Raw genomic sequence first — 17,220 nt, 5'->3', positions numbered from 1 at the left:
CTAACTTCAAACATAATTTAAAACAAAGTCAAGTTAAATGCTAACCCTTAATGTAATTTAAGACTAAACCAAACTAAACACTAAAACTAAAAGTAAATTTTAACTTTAACCCTAACCCATAACAAAGTTTAATACTAATGCTAAACCAAATTTAACCACAACTCTAAACTATACAAAATTGAAAGCTAACTTTAAATATAATTGAATACTAACCCTTAACCTAAGTTAAGACTAAACAAAACTAAACACTAACAAAATACCAAACTAAATCTTAATTCGACCCATAACCAAATTTAATCCTAAACCAAAACAAAATTAGCCCATAATAGAATTTTACAATAACCGTATCCTTAACCCTATACAAAATTGAATCCCAACGTTAAATATAAGTAAACGCTAAACCAAATTTTACAGTAACTCTAAATATGATTAAACACTAAACCTAATTCAACTGTAACCATTATTAAAGTAGGATTAATTGTAGCCATATTGAATTGTAACTATAAATGAAATTGAACACTAGATCTAACACTAAATCAAATTGAAAACCAAAATTGTAACTTTAACCCTAACCATGTAACTTTAACCCTAACCACAGCTGAATTCTAATCCTAATTACTTAATAGTATTATTTAAACTCTAACCCTTAATCTTCAATAAAAAATTTATTAGGGTTCACTTTTCTTTGTTATTAGGTTTCAATTTGGCTTAGTTTAATTTAATTTATCACTTGATTTATTTTAGTGTTCAATTTGATTTATTAAAAATTTTAATGACTATAGTTCTAATATTTTTATAAATTATTATACTTATAAATTAATAAATATTTCTTTATTTAATTTATTTTTACTTGTGCATGTGCTACCAATTTATATATATTAAATTATATATATAAAGAAATCCAAAAGATATAGATTCTTTCATGTTTTATTATTCCACTTATAATAAAATAATAAAATATTAAATTAAAAAAATGAAAGCCTCTATATATCTCTGGGCTTTCTTTATATATTTATAATAAGAATTGAATTTTAATTTAAAAAATGGATTCTCTAATATTCAATAAGATTACACATATTTACAAATATTATAGTTAAGATTAATTGAACTAACTTTTAAAATAGAAAGATTATCAAATACATTCATTATATTTATAGTTCAATTATAATTATAGTTAGGTTTATTTATAGTTAGGGTTAGGATTATAATTCAATTAAGGTTAGATTTATGTTCAATTAGCTTAGTGTTTCATTTTAACTAGGAGTAGGGTTCAATTAGGATTAGCAATATGATTCAATTAGCGTTTAATTAAAGTCATAAAATAATTTTTTGAGTTAGAGTTAAATTATGATTATAGTTCGAACATAATTAGGGTAAGGGTTAGGTATAAAGTTAAATTTGAGTTAGGGTTAAGGGTCAAATAAGTTTCTAGAAAACAAAAATGATTTTTGATTAGGGTTAAATTATGGTTAGGATTCAAAGAGGTTGGGGATATGATTCAATAAATGAAATTTCTTAGACAATTTTTTAGGTACACTAAAATAATATTTAAAATGTTTAAATTTTCTTTTAAAATTATTTAGAGTCTGTATCTTTAAAGATTTATATAAATAAATAAAATATATATAATATAAAAAAATATGAATTAATAATATTATTTTAGTTATCTTCTTATAATTTAATAATATAAAAATTGGATATTAAAATAATATTATGAATAATATAGTATATTATATATAAAAAATTATATAATAATATTATACTATAATTATAATAAATTAATAACAATATAATAATTAAAATATAATAATAATATTGTGGAGATGTTTTGATTATGACTACTTGGATGAATAATGAAAATTTTGGTCCTATAAATCTTAACTTTTTTTTGATTTGATATATGTCATAAGGTAATTAACATGACAAATGAATTTTGCCTTCATTATTGAAACTAGGTGAAATATTTTGATACTAATTAATTAATTAATTGTGAAAATATTGGTAGTTACCAATTACAAGGTAAATACCATGACAAGATTACCAAATGCTTTCATTATAATTAAATAATTTTTGATTTATTATGAGTAAGGTTTGAATTATAATTAAGTTTACTTAATGTTAAAACGCTATAGTGTATATGTCCCTATTCCTTCAAATAGCATTATCTTAGATCATTCCTCAAAGCATGAAGAAGTGGATTTTTAATATATATTAACAACCATATTCTGCACACACATCATTGTAATTAATTCAATAAAATAGATTCCATTAATTATTTTTTTTAAATGGTATTGCAAATTATCAATACGCTCCTAAGTTAAATTGCACAATACCCTTTTGGGATAAACATCGATGTGAAAATTTGATGTCTACAACATATTATTTTTTAAAATAAAATAAAATAAATTAGAATTTGTGAAATTAAAGGATATCAACAATTCTATCTAAATTTAGTGACAACTATGACTATTATTAATACTATTTAATGTTTACATAAATTTATAAAATTAATATCTTGACTAAGCTTCTCACTTATTTACTACATTTATATCGCCACTATGTGACACTTGTTACATTTACACTTGCAAGACTTGTCTATAGAACATTATGTCACCAATATTATCATTAATTTTTTTATATTAGATATCGGGAGTCCAAAAATTAGACAGAGAGTTTATATAAAACTAGGGAGCGGGGGGCAGGGCCTCAACCGCCAAATTGAGGAGCCAGAGAGAGGATTATATACAATTATCTCTTTAACCAAAAGAAGGGGACACAACAGAGTAAATCACTATTGGAGAACCTCATCTTGGTCCTCTAGCCATGTGGTCCAGCCTTGTTCTCCTTCCATCCAAACCACCTTCTTTCTTGCTAGGATCTGGGAGCACATCTCTATCCTGTTGAAGGGAGGAGGCCAACTGTCTTGTAGATCCTTTATCAACTTCTTCACTGCCTTATCAAAGGAGGTTTGGTTCTCTACGAGCCTAGCCCATTCATACACGTCTTGCATCTCGTAAACAAACATGGTCGCTCTGCCATCTTTTAAGAATCACAGTAGCTTGTTTCTCTCGAGGTTCATCAAAAAATAGACCTGCACAACAATCTTGTAATGTGTGAGTTTTTTAAAAAACTCAGTACGTTGCCTTATAATACCTTGGAACTTCTCCTCATTTCTAAGTTTCCAAATAAACCAGAGAATGTAAGAAGATAAAACTTGCCAAACTAGATTAGTATCCTTCCTCAATCCATGAATAAAACCAATAACTATATCAAGAGTGAAAACAAATTCTGTAATAGAAATTCCAAACAGAAGCCAAATTTCTCTAGCAAAGGGGCAGTCAAAGAAGATGTGACGTGCAGTCTCAGGTTTTCTGCAGACAAAACACCGGTCATATGCAGCCGATTTATTCCTAATAGGTAATCTATCCAAAATAAGTTGCCATCTAAAGCACTTGATCTTAAGGGGAATGGGGGAAGGCCAGAGCTTCTCAAAAGTTTTCTACCAAGTGTGGGGGGTATGGTTAACATACCACAGAGTGTTGATATGTTTGATCACCAAGGTATCACTGTTGAGCAGGGTATAGATAGATTTGTCTTTGATCTTAGGGAGGGTGGAGACATCCTTCCATAGGAATGTAAGGTACCTATGGGCATCTACTTGGGTGTTTTTAGGGAGATTAAAGGGAACACATGCATTTTTAATCATATTGTATGTCTCCTTATGTGATGCAGGGAGATCATATTTAGTGCTAAGAACCTCCTAGCTGATAAGGTTATCATGTTCTAGAATATCCATAATGTACTTGATTCCTTTATTATGCCAGTGCTTAGCAAAGCAACCCTAGGTTAAAGCAAGGGGTTTGGAGTTATGATGCAGGTTCCACCATATTGACCTTTCACCATGTAGGGTATTGTCACAGTTGATTCTTGAGTTTTTAATGAGACCATGCACATGCTCCCAGGCTTTCTAGATGGATTTAAACACCCAGGTGCCTTGGACAAACACAGGAAAACCGCCTGCAATTAAGTCACTGAACGGGAGGGCTTTCCAAGTTTTGGCAGTTTTGGGAACACCATTTTGTATGTTGTTCCTGATAAGGATTTTCCAGGGTTCTTGTCCTTCCAGTGAATGAAATATCCATTTGGCTGCAAGGGAGATGCCTTGCAGCCTAAGATCCTTGAGGCCCAACCCACCAAGTTTTTTATCCAAGTGGCACCAGGTCCACTTGACCGCATGAGCTTTCCTTTTACCCTTTCCATCAGACCATAGGAACCATCTGATAGCTCTTTGGATTTCAAAGACTTGGTAGTTGTTGAACATCCACACCAAGGAGTAGTATATGCTGTATGAAGATAGGATTTTTTGGCAGACTTGAATCCTGTCAGCAAGGGAGAGGACCCTATTGTCCCACTTGTTGAGTTTACTGTCTATTTTTCCCTTGACCTAGCCCCACATGTCCTTAAGAGAGAGAGATAAAGAAAAGGGGATGCCAAGATAATGGACTAATTTATTAGGTCCTCCCCACGCATAGCCAAACTAGTGAAGCCAATCCGGAGGATTATCTTTCCATCCAAGTAAAATGGATTTGGTGCTAGATATCCGAGCTCCGGATGCTCTACCGAAACTGTCAAGTTTTTTATTAAGGGAATCAATATTGTGCCTTGAGAGCTTTAGGAAGAGCGAGGTATCATTAGCAAACTAGATGTTGACTAGTTTAGAGTCGTTCGGGCATAGTAAAGCCTTGGACACGGGGGGATAGGGTGTCATCTCTAAGGAGATAATACAAGGCATCAGAAGCAATGAAAAATAGAGCAGGGGCAAGGGGGCAGCCCTACCTAATTGATCTAGACAGGGGAATAGGCTGGGAGAGGGTCCCATTGATTTCAACTAGGGCAGATGCATCCTTGAGGAGGATTCAAACATAATCACAGAACTCGCTAGGAAAGCCAAAGGCTAAGAGCATCATGAGGATGAAGTCCCATTCCCCCCTGTCATATGCTTTCTCAAAGTCGACAAGGAACATGGTGGCATCTTGGTTTGAGGTCCTGGCCCATTCCATGGATTCCCAACTCGTTACAAGATTCTACAAGATGTATTTGCCTTTAATGAAGCCTGTTTGGGTGGAGCAAATGAATTTGGGGAGGATCTTTTCAAGGTGAGAGGCTAAGGCTTTGGCCAGGATTTTGTAGAAGACGTTTAGGAGGGTAATTGGCCTCCAATTTTTAATTAGGGCTTTGTCCCCTTCTTTTGGAATAAGCTTAATAATACCCCTATTTATGAACTCCCTTAGGGTGCCAGTGGAAAGGGCTTCATTATAGATATCATAGAGGTCGTTGGAGATCCAGTCAATGTTAGTTTTGTAGAATTCAGCAGGAAGTCCATCAGGGCCTGGGGCCTTGCTATCCTTTAGAGCCTTAATGGCATCCTTGATTTCTTGCATGGTTAGCTTAGCTTTGAGGAGGCTGGCTTCGTCCTAAGAGATTCTATTAGGAATAATGGTCCTACATTTGGTATAGGCATCTGTCAAGGCCTCATTATCCTCAGAGGTAAACAGAGTCTTGTAAAACACTTCAAAGGCTTCTTTGATGTCATTGATATCCAGGAGTTCCTTATCATCTATAGTTATTCTATCTATTTTTTCCTTGGTTTGTTTTTGCTTGAGTAGATTAAAGAATATTTTGGAGCCCTTATCACCAAATTGGAGCCAGTGGTTATGGGCTCTGATGAAAGCACCTCTGATTTTAACTTGCTGGTGCTTTCTGAGGATATCTCTAGCCTCAGAGACCTGTTTGGCCAAGGTAGGGGAAGAAGGCTGCAGTTGAATTTCATGCTCTAGGGAGTGAAGCCGAAGAGTAAGATTTTTTTCTATGAATCTAAAGTCCTTGGCTTTTTTCTAGCCAATGGTTTAGAGAATATTTTGCCAAGAGGAAATGTTCCTCTGCCATCTGAGTGTGTGGGATTGGGGGAGATGTGGTTGCAAATTGAAGAGTCTAATTAGTTTGATGGCATTTAGGACATCCTCATTTTGCAGCAAGGAGGTGTTAAGTAAGAATTTCTTATTGCGAGGGTGGCTAGGGGTGATGGAGATCCTGATGTTGATAATGGCTAAAATGGGGAAGTGGTCAGACAGGGTAGTTGGTAAGACTGTAACCGCATTCCCAAACTGGTTGGGGGAAAAGGAGAAAAAGTCCTTATTAGCATAAAATCTATCTAACCTAGAGTAGATCCTATTAGTGTTTTGCTGAAAGTTGCACTAGGTGTGCCATAGGCTAGGGGTATCAGGTTTAGTGCCTTCCAAGGGGTCAAATAGTTGCAGATGTTGTTTAAACCTATCCCAGTGAGGTCTTTCTGAGTTTTTCCATTCAAACAGAAGTCCCCCATCCTTGTCATTTTGGGATTCAGTCATATTAAAATCCCTTGCCATGACCCAAGGGATATTTGGGAGGGAAGTTAGCCAATTCCAGAGCGGTAGTCTTTCCTTATAATCGTTAGATGCATAAATGGAGCATATGGCAAAGAAAGAACCCTTAACATCTAAGGTAACCCAAGCTACTCTATTACAAGGGGAGGTCCCTTTACCCTTGAGGTACATTGTCCATTTAGGGGCGATAAGATGACCAACTCCTCCTTTTCCTCTCAGGTGGTTGGTACAGACTTTGATTGCATCTTGCCAAATGAAGTCAAGTGTAGTGTCGAGGGAGAACCCAACAGATTTAAGTTCTTGTAACATCAGAAAATCTAAGTTTTTATGATAGTCTAGAAATCTTTTAATAACAAATTTCCTCTCAGGTGACTCAAGGCCTCGAATGTTCCATGATATGTATTTCATCAAAGTGGAGGATTTAAGGGGGGCTGGTAGGGAGACCGTTGTTGATCACTAGATTTCTTCTTCTTTTTGGAGCCCACAGGTCTACCTTTCTTTTTATTTAGGGAGTACCCTTTCATAAGGTCCTCATCATCTTCACTGGTTTCGGGAAGCTCAGCTCTAATATCTGCATTTCCTCCTATGTCGGACCCAGACAACTAGTAGCCTAGAAAGCCAGGGAGCATAGTGGTAGATCTAATTTCATCTAGCCCCTTATTGGTATAAATAACTTCTATAATATGATTGTCCTCTAGTTCTTTGAGCGTAGATGTAGTCGAGGGATTGATGGTGTTAGTGTCAGAAATAAGTCCTGCAAGTGAAGAGGAGACCGATTGAATGGGGGTTCCGGATTTGAGGATCATTGCAGGGTTATTACTAATGCTAGCACCATCATCACCATGACTAGGGTTTTCCAGATTTTTAACCATATTTCTAACCATAGAATTGACAAGGGATTGATCAGGGTCCTGGGGTTTATGAGTAGAGGCCAATTGGATGGTGGAGGAGAGGCTAAGATTTAGGGCATTGAGAGGGGTAATTTTACATCTTCGTTTCCTTGAGGTAACAAGTTGAAAACAATCAGAGGGCGATTCTACAAGATTTTAAGAAGGGTCGAAAATAGGGATGAGGAGTTCGGGGGCCAAAGGTGCGAGATCAGGCATGAGAGGGTTAACATTATTAGGAGTGGGATCAGGATCTGCGGACATCACGTTAGCAGAGCGGGGAGGGGGAGATTGTAGATCATTAACATTTTTAGGGTTTATAGTAGTTTCAACTGAATTATGTTTTTGCTTCCTACGACTAATAATTGGGCATTTTTTATGAATATGCCCTTCTTTCTTGCAGAGAAAACATGCATTCAATCCTCCAAGCATTTCGATCGAGCAGACGAATGTGTCTCCATTAATATCTAGGTTTAAAGATGGTGGAATGTCGATTCCAAGCTTAATTGAGACAAGCATTCTTGCATCTAGGTTGGGCACCAACCGAGTAGTTTCATCTATCCGAATCATTTTGCCAAATGGTTCCATTAATTGGGGAAGGAAACGCCACAAAAAGGGGGGGGTATCCTTGAGGATGACCATCTGGGAGAGGATAATGCGAGGACTTCCTCATTAACCACCTCTAGAGACCAAGCTAGGGCTCAAAAAGAGGTATTCCCAACCATCCAATACTGGTGTTTAAGTGCTTCCAATTGGGCTTCATGCGAGTTAAAGAAAATGAGAAACAAACCTCTCTGTATTTGTCTACAAAACATGATTTTAAGCCCTAATTTAAGATTCCATAGATTGTGAAACCAGTCATCTACGAATTTCCTAGGTGGGCATTTTTTAGCATCAACACAGGCAAAAAATATGGCAGTGTCACATAACCTACGCTTTTCCAAAGCAATTTCATTCAACTTTTCAATATTTGGCAAAATGCAGAAGGGGTCTGAGGTATTGCAAGGGGACTTACCGTCCTTATTGGGTCCTTCGTTTGTAGGAGCCTTAAGGAAGTGCGCTGACGAGTGGACTCCATTTGTAGGCAGGTCGACGGTCTCAGCGAAAGACTTTGTTAGGGCTGGTATTGTTTATGGCGTGGGTTTAGGGTTATTAACATTAACTCTGTCTGACTCCGACTCCATTGGAAACCAGGGTTAGGATCGCATGGGGTGGGCGGATGGGTAGAGTTAACCATAATAAATGTTCGCAGAGCAGAGTAAATGAAACACAAAACAAACAGAGCAAGTGGGCGAGGTAGGAAATGCAAACCGAGTGGAGGAGATTAACTCCTCCATGTAGACGCTGAGGTACTCCCGTCAGCGCCCGCGTGCCTTGATCCTGCTTCCTCCTTCAGGACGTGGTCAAAAGCACTGAAAAATCGCAGAGCTCCATAATCTTCGTCTCTATAATATTTATTTTCAATATTATCATTATTAAAATATAATCATTTTAATTAAACATTTCAATAATGTATGACCAAAATGTTTCCAAACCACCATTGAAATCTCTAAAACTACATGTCATATCATAAAAATGCTTGTTTTATGTTTTAAATTTAAAATTATGAAAAAATATATGACTTTATATAACATGTACATATTATACTTCAGATTAAATCTTAAAGTTAAATAAAAACATTTGAACAAAGACAGCTTATTATATTATAAAAGCATGCATATGTCATAACTAAAAAAACTCAACGATATCCATTGGAGCACATCAACATTGACAAAAGCTACAATAGTGACACTCCTAAATGAAATTCTTTTTGAGATCGCGTACTATTTTGAATATTACAATCAAGAAGTTCAACAACATATACAAGAGATAAAAGAGTCCATTATTGGATTTGGAACTTACATTTGTCGTAGAAGTAGTCTAATAATGAATCTAACTAGACAGATGGAATCTAATAAAGATAAATATATTTATCGTGGATTTTAGCAGCATCCTTCTCTGACTGCGCCGCCTTAGTACATATCCGTGTCAAAGCATTACAGAAACTTCCAAGCAAATTTGGGTGGTCTTGCACGCTGTAATAGTTGTAAGATATGTACATAATGTATTTGCAGAAAAGGCTTTAAAACTTCCAAACAAATTCGTGTGGTTGCAAAGCAAACTTCCACGCCTTTGCCAGCATTCTCCTCTGTCTGTGTGGATGGCTTAAATCATACATTAAGCTTTAATTTTTACAGTGTTGAATATTTAGAATTAATTAATATTTTTTAACTTTAATATATAATTTTTATCTGAAAAATTATAAAAAGAAAAGTTTATATCAAGATTACAAATTATACAGTAGAAAGTAACACAAAGACTGCGAGCTGTTTGAGAGAGTCTCACAAAAATGTGGTTAAAACTGTAAGGGAATGCCACCGTTGGAAGATACACACAAAATTTGATTTTGCGTTTTGAAAAATCTTTCATATTATAAAGCAAAATGTAATTGGCAGTCGTAAAATTAGATTTCATAATATTTTTTTGGTCTAAATTAAATGAACAAATTTAAAGAGCTTTGACTTCTTTAAATTATTCATCTAAACTAATACTAACTTTCCAGATGAACCACCAAAATAGATTTGGTCTTAGAACATGCGGTGCAAACCCAAATACACCACGCTGCAGCCAGATGTTCATAGATAATATGCAAGCACAGACAAAAACTGTAAAGTGTTTAGAAAAATGGTCAGGTACGTATGAATGCAAAATGTGCAGGTCTGAACAAAAGGACCGATATTAAGACTTTGCGCATAGTTGCAAACTCTAGAACAGAGTACTACCATGTTTTAAACATTTCCATTTGCAAACATACGAGAACAACTTATAAATTTATTATAAATATATTGACAAACAAATTTGTTGAAGAAATCATGTCTTAAAAATCATAGATTAACAAAGTAAATAATTAATGCTAATTTATATATAAAAACTCATTCCAAATATGGTTACAAACTTAAATGAATGGAAATTAGTATTTCCAAGACTTGCAAGTAATGATGGAATATATCCATATAAATATACTGAATACATTTGTGAATTAGACTACATTAAAAAGAAATAAAACGACATATAATGTACTTAGCATACAACAATGCTACAGATGAAGATAGTAATTTGCCGATTCTGAATTAAATTGTGAGAGTAAGTTTTATTTCACTAATATTTTGGATCATATTATATGATGTGATAGATCATCATTAAAGAAGGAAAAAATGAATCATATAATATCCAATTTATCGGCAAACTGCAAATTACTATTATACAAAGATGTCAAGGTATGATCAGAGCTGAAGTGTGACGCTGATGGTGAGACATTACCCTGAAGCCTGCAGTCTGATTTCATCCTTCATAATATTCTCATCTTTTAAACTACTCTTATAAGTTTAATCATCAAGCCAATCCAAACTAAAGCGTGCTTCCACAATTTCAACTCTAAGTTCCGGTATAGAAATGTTCTTGGCCCTCATCCACTGCTTTCCAATCTTCTCATCACACACAACAAGCTTCAGGGAACTTAGTTCACAAACAGCTGTCGGTAACCTTTTCAATCGGGAACATTCTCTCATATCAAACTCCCTTAATTTCTTGAGTAGCCCTATTTCCTTTGGAAGTTCTTTCAAGCGCTCACACACTGAAATGTCCAGATATTCCAACTCTTCAAGTTTTCCAATTGATACTGGAAGCTCCTTCAGGCCTGGCAATGCCGATAGCCTTAATATTCTTAGGTGGCCCATATTTCCAAAATCATATGCTAAACTCTGAAGCAGATGGCAGTTGGTAATAGACCATGACAGAGCAGAGGGCATATTGTAGATTTCAACAGGCAACTCTTCCAAATCACTGCTGTGGTCCAGGTTAAAATATTGTAGCTTGGTTGTGTCGAATGTGGCTATATTTCTAAATCCTTCACATAAGCTCAAAGATATCTTCTCTAAGCTCTGTAGTTCTTCAATGCTCTGTTTTCCACCAAGGGGTGATATCAACCTCTCCAAGCGGACGCTCTTGAGTTGAGGGAGTGAAGACAAGACATCTAGACCTTTCATTGTTGCCTTCTTTGTACAGCAATTGAATACCATCAAAACTTTTAGTTTTTTCATGGATTTCAAAAATGGGGGAAGAATATATTCTCTCGAAGTGAAGGCTAACAACAGAGCCTCTGTCTCAGGGAAATCAATATCAGGCCAGTGATTTTCCTCTATAGATTCTGCATATAAATCACAAAGGAAATCTAGTTAGAACAATTTGCATTAATTATGATTGCTACTTACAATGGTTATATTCTCTTAATATTGAAGTTGAATCCAGGAATGGGAATATGTAAGGGGAAAAGAGTGCTTGTTTTGTGATGCAATCAAGAATAGTTCTTAATGTCATACTATGAAAAAGTACGAAGATTGAAAAAATAGTTTGGCATTGTTACTTATCAGGGAGTGGGACATTAAAGCATCCCAAAAATCTAGATATCTTGAATAGTTTACATAGGCTGTTGAGTTTATGCACCGAACAAATGATTGGATATCAAAGCTCTATAATAGGGTGTTGCGTTTACTTAGTGATTTAAACTCAGTAAGAATATGCAGAGAATCATGTTTGAATTCAATTCTACTCTATAATTTGACATCAACGGTGATATTAAAAACAATGGTTTAGTATTTCAAAGAAATAACCAAAATGCATGTGTTAGTTTTTGAATAAGTCACCTGTGAGAACAGAGAGGATTTGAATGTCCAACACACTATCATTAATCAATTCTCCTTCACTTAGGAAACCACACTCCGTCCTTGTTATGACCAACCTCTTGCTGTGGACTGCATTATCTTTGTGTGCCAAATATAACACCAAATCTCGCATTACATTATGTTGAGAAATGTACAACTCTGAGGCATTTTTATATGAGATTGTTGTGCTTCCCCTGTTGAAGTGAGAGCATGTCAGCTTAGTGTTGAAAAACATTTAATAACAAGAAATGCAATATACTAAAAAGGACAGGCAATTACCTTGATTTGCTGGTAAAATTTAACAGTTTTTTGTTTGCAAGTTCTGATAAGATGGCAAAAGCATCATGCTTCTGTAGCTTTCGAACATAAACCCAAATGTCCAATAGTGCATCAATACATATTTTTCTGTCCTTTGGAAATATTGCTAAGTCTAAAAGGCACTCCTTGGTTACATCATCTAAGGAGTCAATACTGGTTTGCAATGATCTGAATAACTCCTCTTTGTGATAATCTGACATGCATTCTCCATTAGAAAGCTTGTTCTTCCAGGCATCTTGAGATTCCCCTTGCAAAGAACTTCCCAACAACTTTAGAGCAAGTGGCAGACCACCGCATTTTGACTCCACCTACAAGTCATAGAAAATTACCGAGTAGTCCTCAAAGGATAACAAATCTAAATAATGAACAATTAACTAGTTTTATCTTATACTTATAAAACAACAATTATTTACAAAATCCTTACCTCCTGCATTATATTTGCATCTGTATCACTTGAAGTTGACGTCTTTCCAGTAGCCCAGAAGCAAAAAAGTGAGAGAGCATCCTTTGGGCTTAACAATGGTAGTTGATAGAGTTGTGTAGAGGGGTTTGTGGGTATGGTCGACTTGTCTCTGGTAGTTATGACAGTCTTGCATCCTGAACCTTCAAATAATAACTTTTCCAAAATTTCCTTAGACCAAACATCATCCAAAATAATTAGAATTGGCTTGGATTGATTCAAAATGAATTGCTGTAGCTCTCTTCGTACATCTTCCACATCCTTAACCTCTAGTCTTTTGCTTCCAGTTATCTTCTCCCAAATAGTCTCTAATATCCCATTTAGGTTGGGAGATAGTGAAACTCTGACAAAAATCACATTGTTGTGAAAATAATCTGGATTCCATTAGGAAAATAAGTGTGTTTTAGATTAAATACCTTGACATTGATGAAAAAAATGTCCATTTAACCTAGAGCATGTAGAATAAAGACCTCAATATAATACAAATTCTAAATTAATAATTAATATATTTAAATATATGAATTTAAATTTAGCAATTACAATATTCAAATAATCAATTGTAGTTTCACATCTCATCAATACATAAAATAATTAAAAAATTAATTGTCTTCCATTAAATGACAAAAAGTTAACACCAACTTTTGAATTATTTGATGTATCAAAATGCAAGAAGACTAATATCTACTGGACATAAAGGAGTTAGGTGACAATTAAGCAAGAAGTGACATTACTTATACAAGTTAAATTGAGAAAGATTGAATAAAAACTTTGAATTGGATGTTTTTGTTAAGCAAAGAATATATGTCAATCATATTGACTTTATAAGAAGAGATTAGTTTATGGAACTAATGTAGTGTTTGTGTAGTGGTAGAAATTAGGGTAATTTTCTTTTTTTAATAATAATAAAATGTGTAATTATTTTATTTTTTGATACTAGAAAGATAATTATTATTTACATGTTATTTTTAGAGTTAGATAGTCAAAATATAAATTTTAACTTACTAATACCTTTAGATTATATTTAGGAATGCATTAGTTTATATTAGAAAGAAAGAAGTGTGCCATTTGTAAATATTTCTTTGCTGATAGAAATATGTCTTATATATTTTCCTTCCACAAGTTTTGTTATATGTTTATGTTTCCTTGTTAATAAATTTTTCTCTATTGGTGCCTTTATTTTAAATTCTCTATTGAGTTATCTACGTGTAAAAATAAAATATATTTTTACACTATTTTGAAATAACAATACATTTTTTTTTTTGGTATAAATAAAGGTTTTATTCAATTGGTTAGAGAGAGAACATATTATATGTAATGATTTTAATTTTGAGAAAATAAGCCATTGGGTTCTATTGGCTACATGTGTTTAGAGTGTTTTCCTATTTCAAATTGATTTTTGCTTGTCTTTTAGCTTCCAATTTCATTATGAGTTGTAAGATAAGAATATTCTTTTCCAATAGTAATCTAGAGGAAGTGATGTTCATTTGGATCGTTTTGTTACTAAAGCATCTAAATATGCCTAAAGTAGAAAGTGTATGAGATCATTTTAGTTTTTATATAGAAGAGTTTTGAATAACCCATAGGAAAGTTATGACTACATGGTTGTGGATGCATAGATTTAGCTATGTCACAACACAAATAAGAGGATAATAATGCTAGAAGAAACAATACAAATGATGAGGTAGAAGCCAAAAAAAGGAAAACAAAAGAAGCTACAAAAAATGAAGTTTGAGTTCGACGAATTATGGTGGATGTTGGAGTAGTGTGAGGCAAGCAATAATTGGAAGCAAGCAAAACTAAAATTTAACAAAGACATAAATAAGAAATGTGAAAATAATTGGTAAGAATAAATACTCACCTTGTTAGCAACATCTATTTTTAGAGAGGAAAACCATAGAGTCTAAGATAAGCCAAAGAATAGAATTTCTACAACAAATAAATATTGAATCCCTTAAGGAGTTGGCATACTTACTAATGGATGGAAAATCTTTAAGTGTGCTTTGCAAAGAATTTGAGAGAAAAGAGATATACGAATGAGATGAAGATGATATATTATCCTAAAGATTATGAAATATTATTGATTAACATGAAAGATGGGATATAGAACATTACAATAAAGAAGAGTGTAGCCTATCACTAGAGGTTGCCTAAGATGTTTTTTTTTTATCAACTAGGAGTCAAAGCCAAATATATTAAAAATTAGTAAATACATAATTAAAGTTTAAACCAGTTTGAAAAAGATTGTCGTATACTAAAACCTATCCAATCTTGCCAAAATTCATCTAGGGCATAAGTCGAATGTCATCAAAATTTATAGAGTCTTTCAAAAAACCAGAAAATTGAAAGAGTTTTAAAAATAAAACTATCTAAACTGAGTATCTCAAAAGAAAATTGTCCAAACCCGGCCATGAAGCATCGTTCCCAAAGTAAATAAGATCAATGAGTAGGAGACAAAGGGCCTGGAGTAGCCGGGGTATCCACCAAGTGAACAATCATTGGAATTCGTTGTCCAATCCAAGCAAGTTCTAGCGGGGGGGGGAGCATTCAATCACTTCTAGGGGTTCTTGAACAAATCGAGCCATGAAATCTCTCAGGTCAGCTTCCCATTCTTCTAACCTTTCCTTAGGAGCTAATTCTATTAGACCATTCATTTCAAAATACCTTTTTATCTAGTTTTGATCAGAGATTTTTGATAACCGAAAGAGAGACCAGAGGAAATTTGCATTTTTCTTAATGATAAATTTCCTTGCTTTGAAAGGCATCTCATCCTCTATATATAAAATGGGAAACCTTGGAGGAGGTTTACCATTTCTAATCGTGAAATTAAAGACCATAGATGAAGTTGCGTAAGATGTTACAATTATATAAGTAGCCTATTAAAGATGAATAGTAATAAATATGTTCAGATATTTGAAAAGTCTCATATTTGATAAATTCAATTGAATTCGAGAACACCATTGAGAAGTAAAAGCTAGAGGGATTCCTTGAAAATCGCCTAACTGATGAAAAGATAGAAGAATACTTGAAAGAAATTATGTTTTCTATAGCTTATTGTCAAATTATTGCAAAGTGTAGAAGGGTGTACTACAAAAGAGGACAGTCCAAAAGAGATGTTGTCTTGCACACAATTAATTTTTTTTTCTTACACAAATAAGTTTATGCTTCTATAATCTGTAGTATATAGCGCAAACTTTTTAATTTGATTGAAAATGATGGTGTGGCACACCATGGAAGTATGAACCTGTAACCACTTGCCTGCAACAAGATGATTTCAACCAATTATATATATATATTATAGAACTTCTTAACGACTGATGATTGTATTAAAAATTGCATTCATTTTTGATAGGGAAGAAAGAGGTAGTCTGAGATTTATAAATATTTCTTGCCGATAGAAAAGTGTCTTCTGTATTTTACTTCTGGGTATAAGTTTTATTATTCGTGCTCCATGATTCCTTGCTAATAACTTCTTAGAACATTCAGATGATCATGAAAAGAATTCAGAGGGGACGTACCTTTAACCTGTAGATCATTGCAGAGAGCCGACGCGAGAGTAGTCTTCCCACCGCCTCCCATGCACTGTACACCGATGACCGACACGTGGCTGTGGAACAAAAGCCCTTTCAAATCCGCAAGACGTCTTTCTAATCCCACATAAAACTGCGTCTTTTCAGAAACATTATCATCACGAGAGCGCGTGAAATCATCCATCATTTCAGAACTGTCAAGAAAATCTGAATCCATTTGCTGAAACTGGTAAAATGATTTCTCGTCTTTCCAAAGCTATATATTGATAGAAGAAATCAAGGCGGCGATATAGTAATGAAATGGTCTGCATTCAAATCTTGTGTGTTGCTTGGCCGCCAAGTTGTTCTTGCCAGGCTTCCGTAGAAGCTTCTTTAATATAATATTTTAATAAAGTAAATAATTTTTTTTGGTTCACAACAATTAGCATACTAACATAATTATTTTTATATTCCTGTGATAATTTTGTAAATAAAAGATTTGTAATCGTGAAATATGCATTCTTATTTTTTTATTATATAGAAATTTTTTAAAACTCTTAATCAAGATGAAAGACGTGGTAGTAATCCTTTACAAGTCATATTCCAATTCATATAGATTATTGTTACCAATCATCTCTTTCATGTTTTGCTCTTATCCATTCTTGAGAGAGAATTTTATTGAGAATTCATTGTAGCAAGTAATGTCAATGTCTTGGTGTAACAAAGTAAAGGATAAAGGTTTGAATAGTGTATAATAAAAGAAATGGATAAGAGAATAGATATTGTAAGAGTGCAAGAAAAGAATAAGAGTTTTTTTAATGTATTTTGTTTTGGTTTATTTCATTTATTATTTTTTAAACATATTTA

General features: G+C 33.9%; 1 protein-coding gene across 1 annotated transcript; it reads right to left on the bottom strand.

The window, feature by feature from the left end:
- Positions 1–10,548: 10,548 nt before the first annotated feature.
- On the bottom strand, positions 10,549–16,953 carry LOC131055887 (probable disease resistance protein At4g33300). The gene is made up of 5 exons (XM_057990205.2): positions 16,363–16,953; positions 12,812–13,221; positions 12,349–12,695; positions 12,052–12,263; positions 10,549–11,555 (listed from the first exon to the last, which is right to left on the bottom strand). The coding sequence occupies exons 1-5, from the start codon at positions 16,589–16,591 to the stop codon at positions 10,735–10,737; spliced, it is 2,019 nt and encodes a 672-aa protein (XP_057846188.2). The 5' UTR covers positions 16,592–16,953; the 3' UTR covers positions 10,549–10,734.
- Between the last annotated feature and the right edge of the window lie 267 nt (positions 16,954–17,220).

This window comes from Cryptomeria japonica, chromosome 4, assembly GCF_030272615.1.
Source record: "Cryptomeria japonica chromosome 4, Sugi_1.0, whole genome shotgun sequence".
Lineage (NCBI taxonomy): Eukaryota > Viridiplantae > Streptophyta > Pinopsida > Cupressales > Cupressaceae > Cryptomeria > Cryptomeria japonica.
Note: the sequence above shows the minus strand (reverse complement) of the source record. Positions and strands in the feature narration are given on the sequence as shown.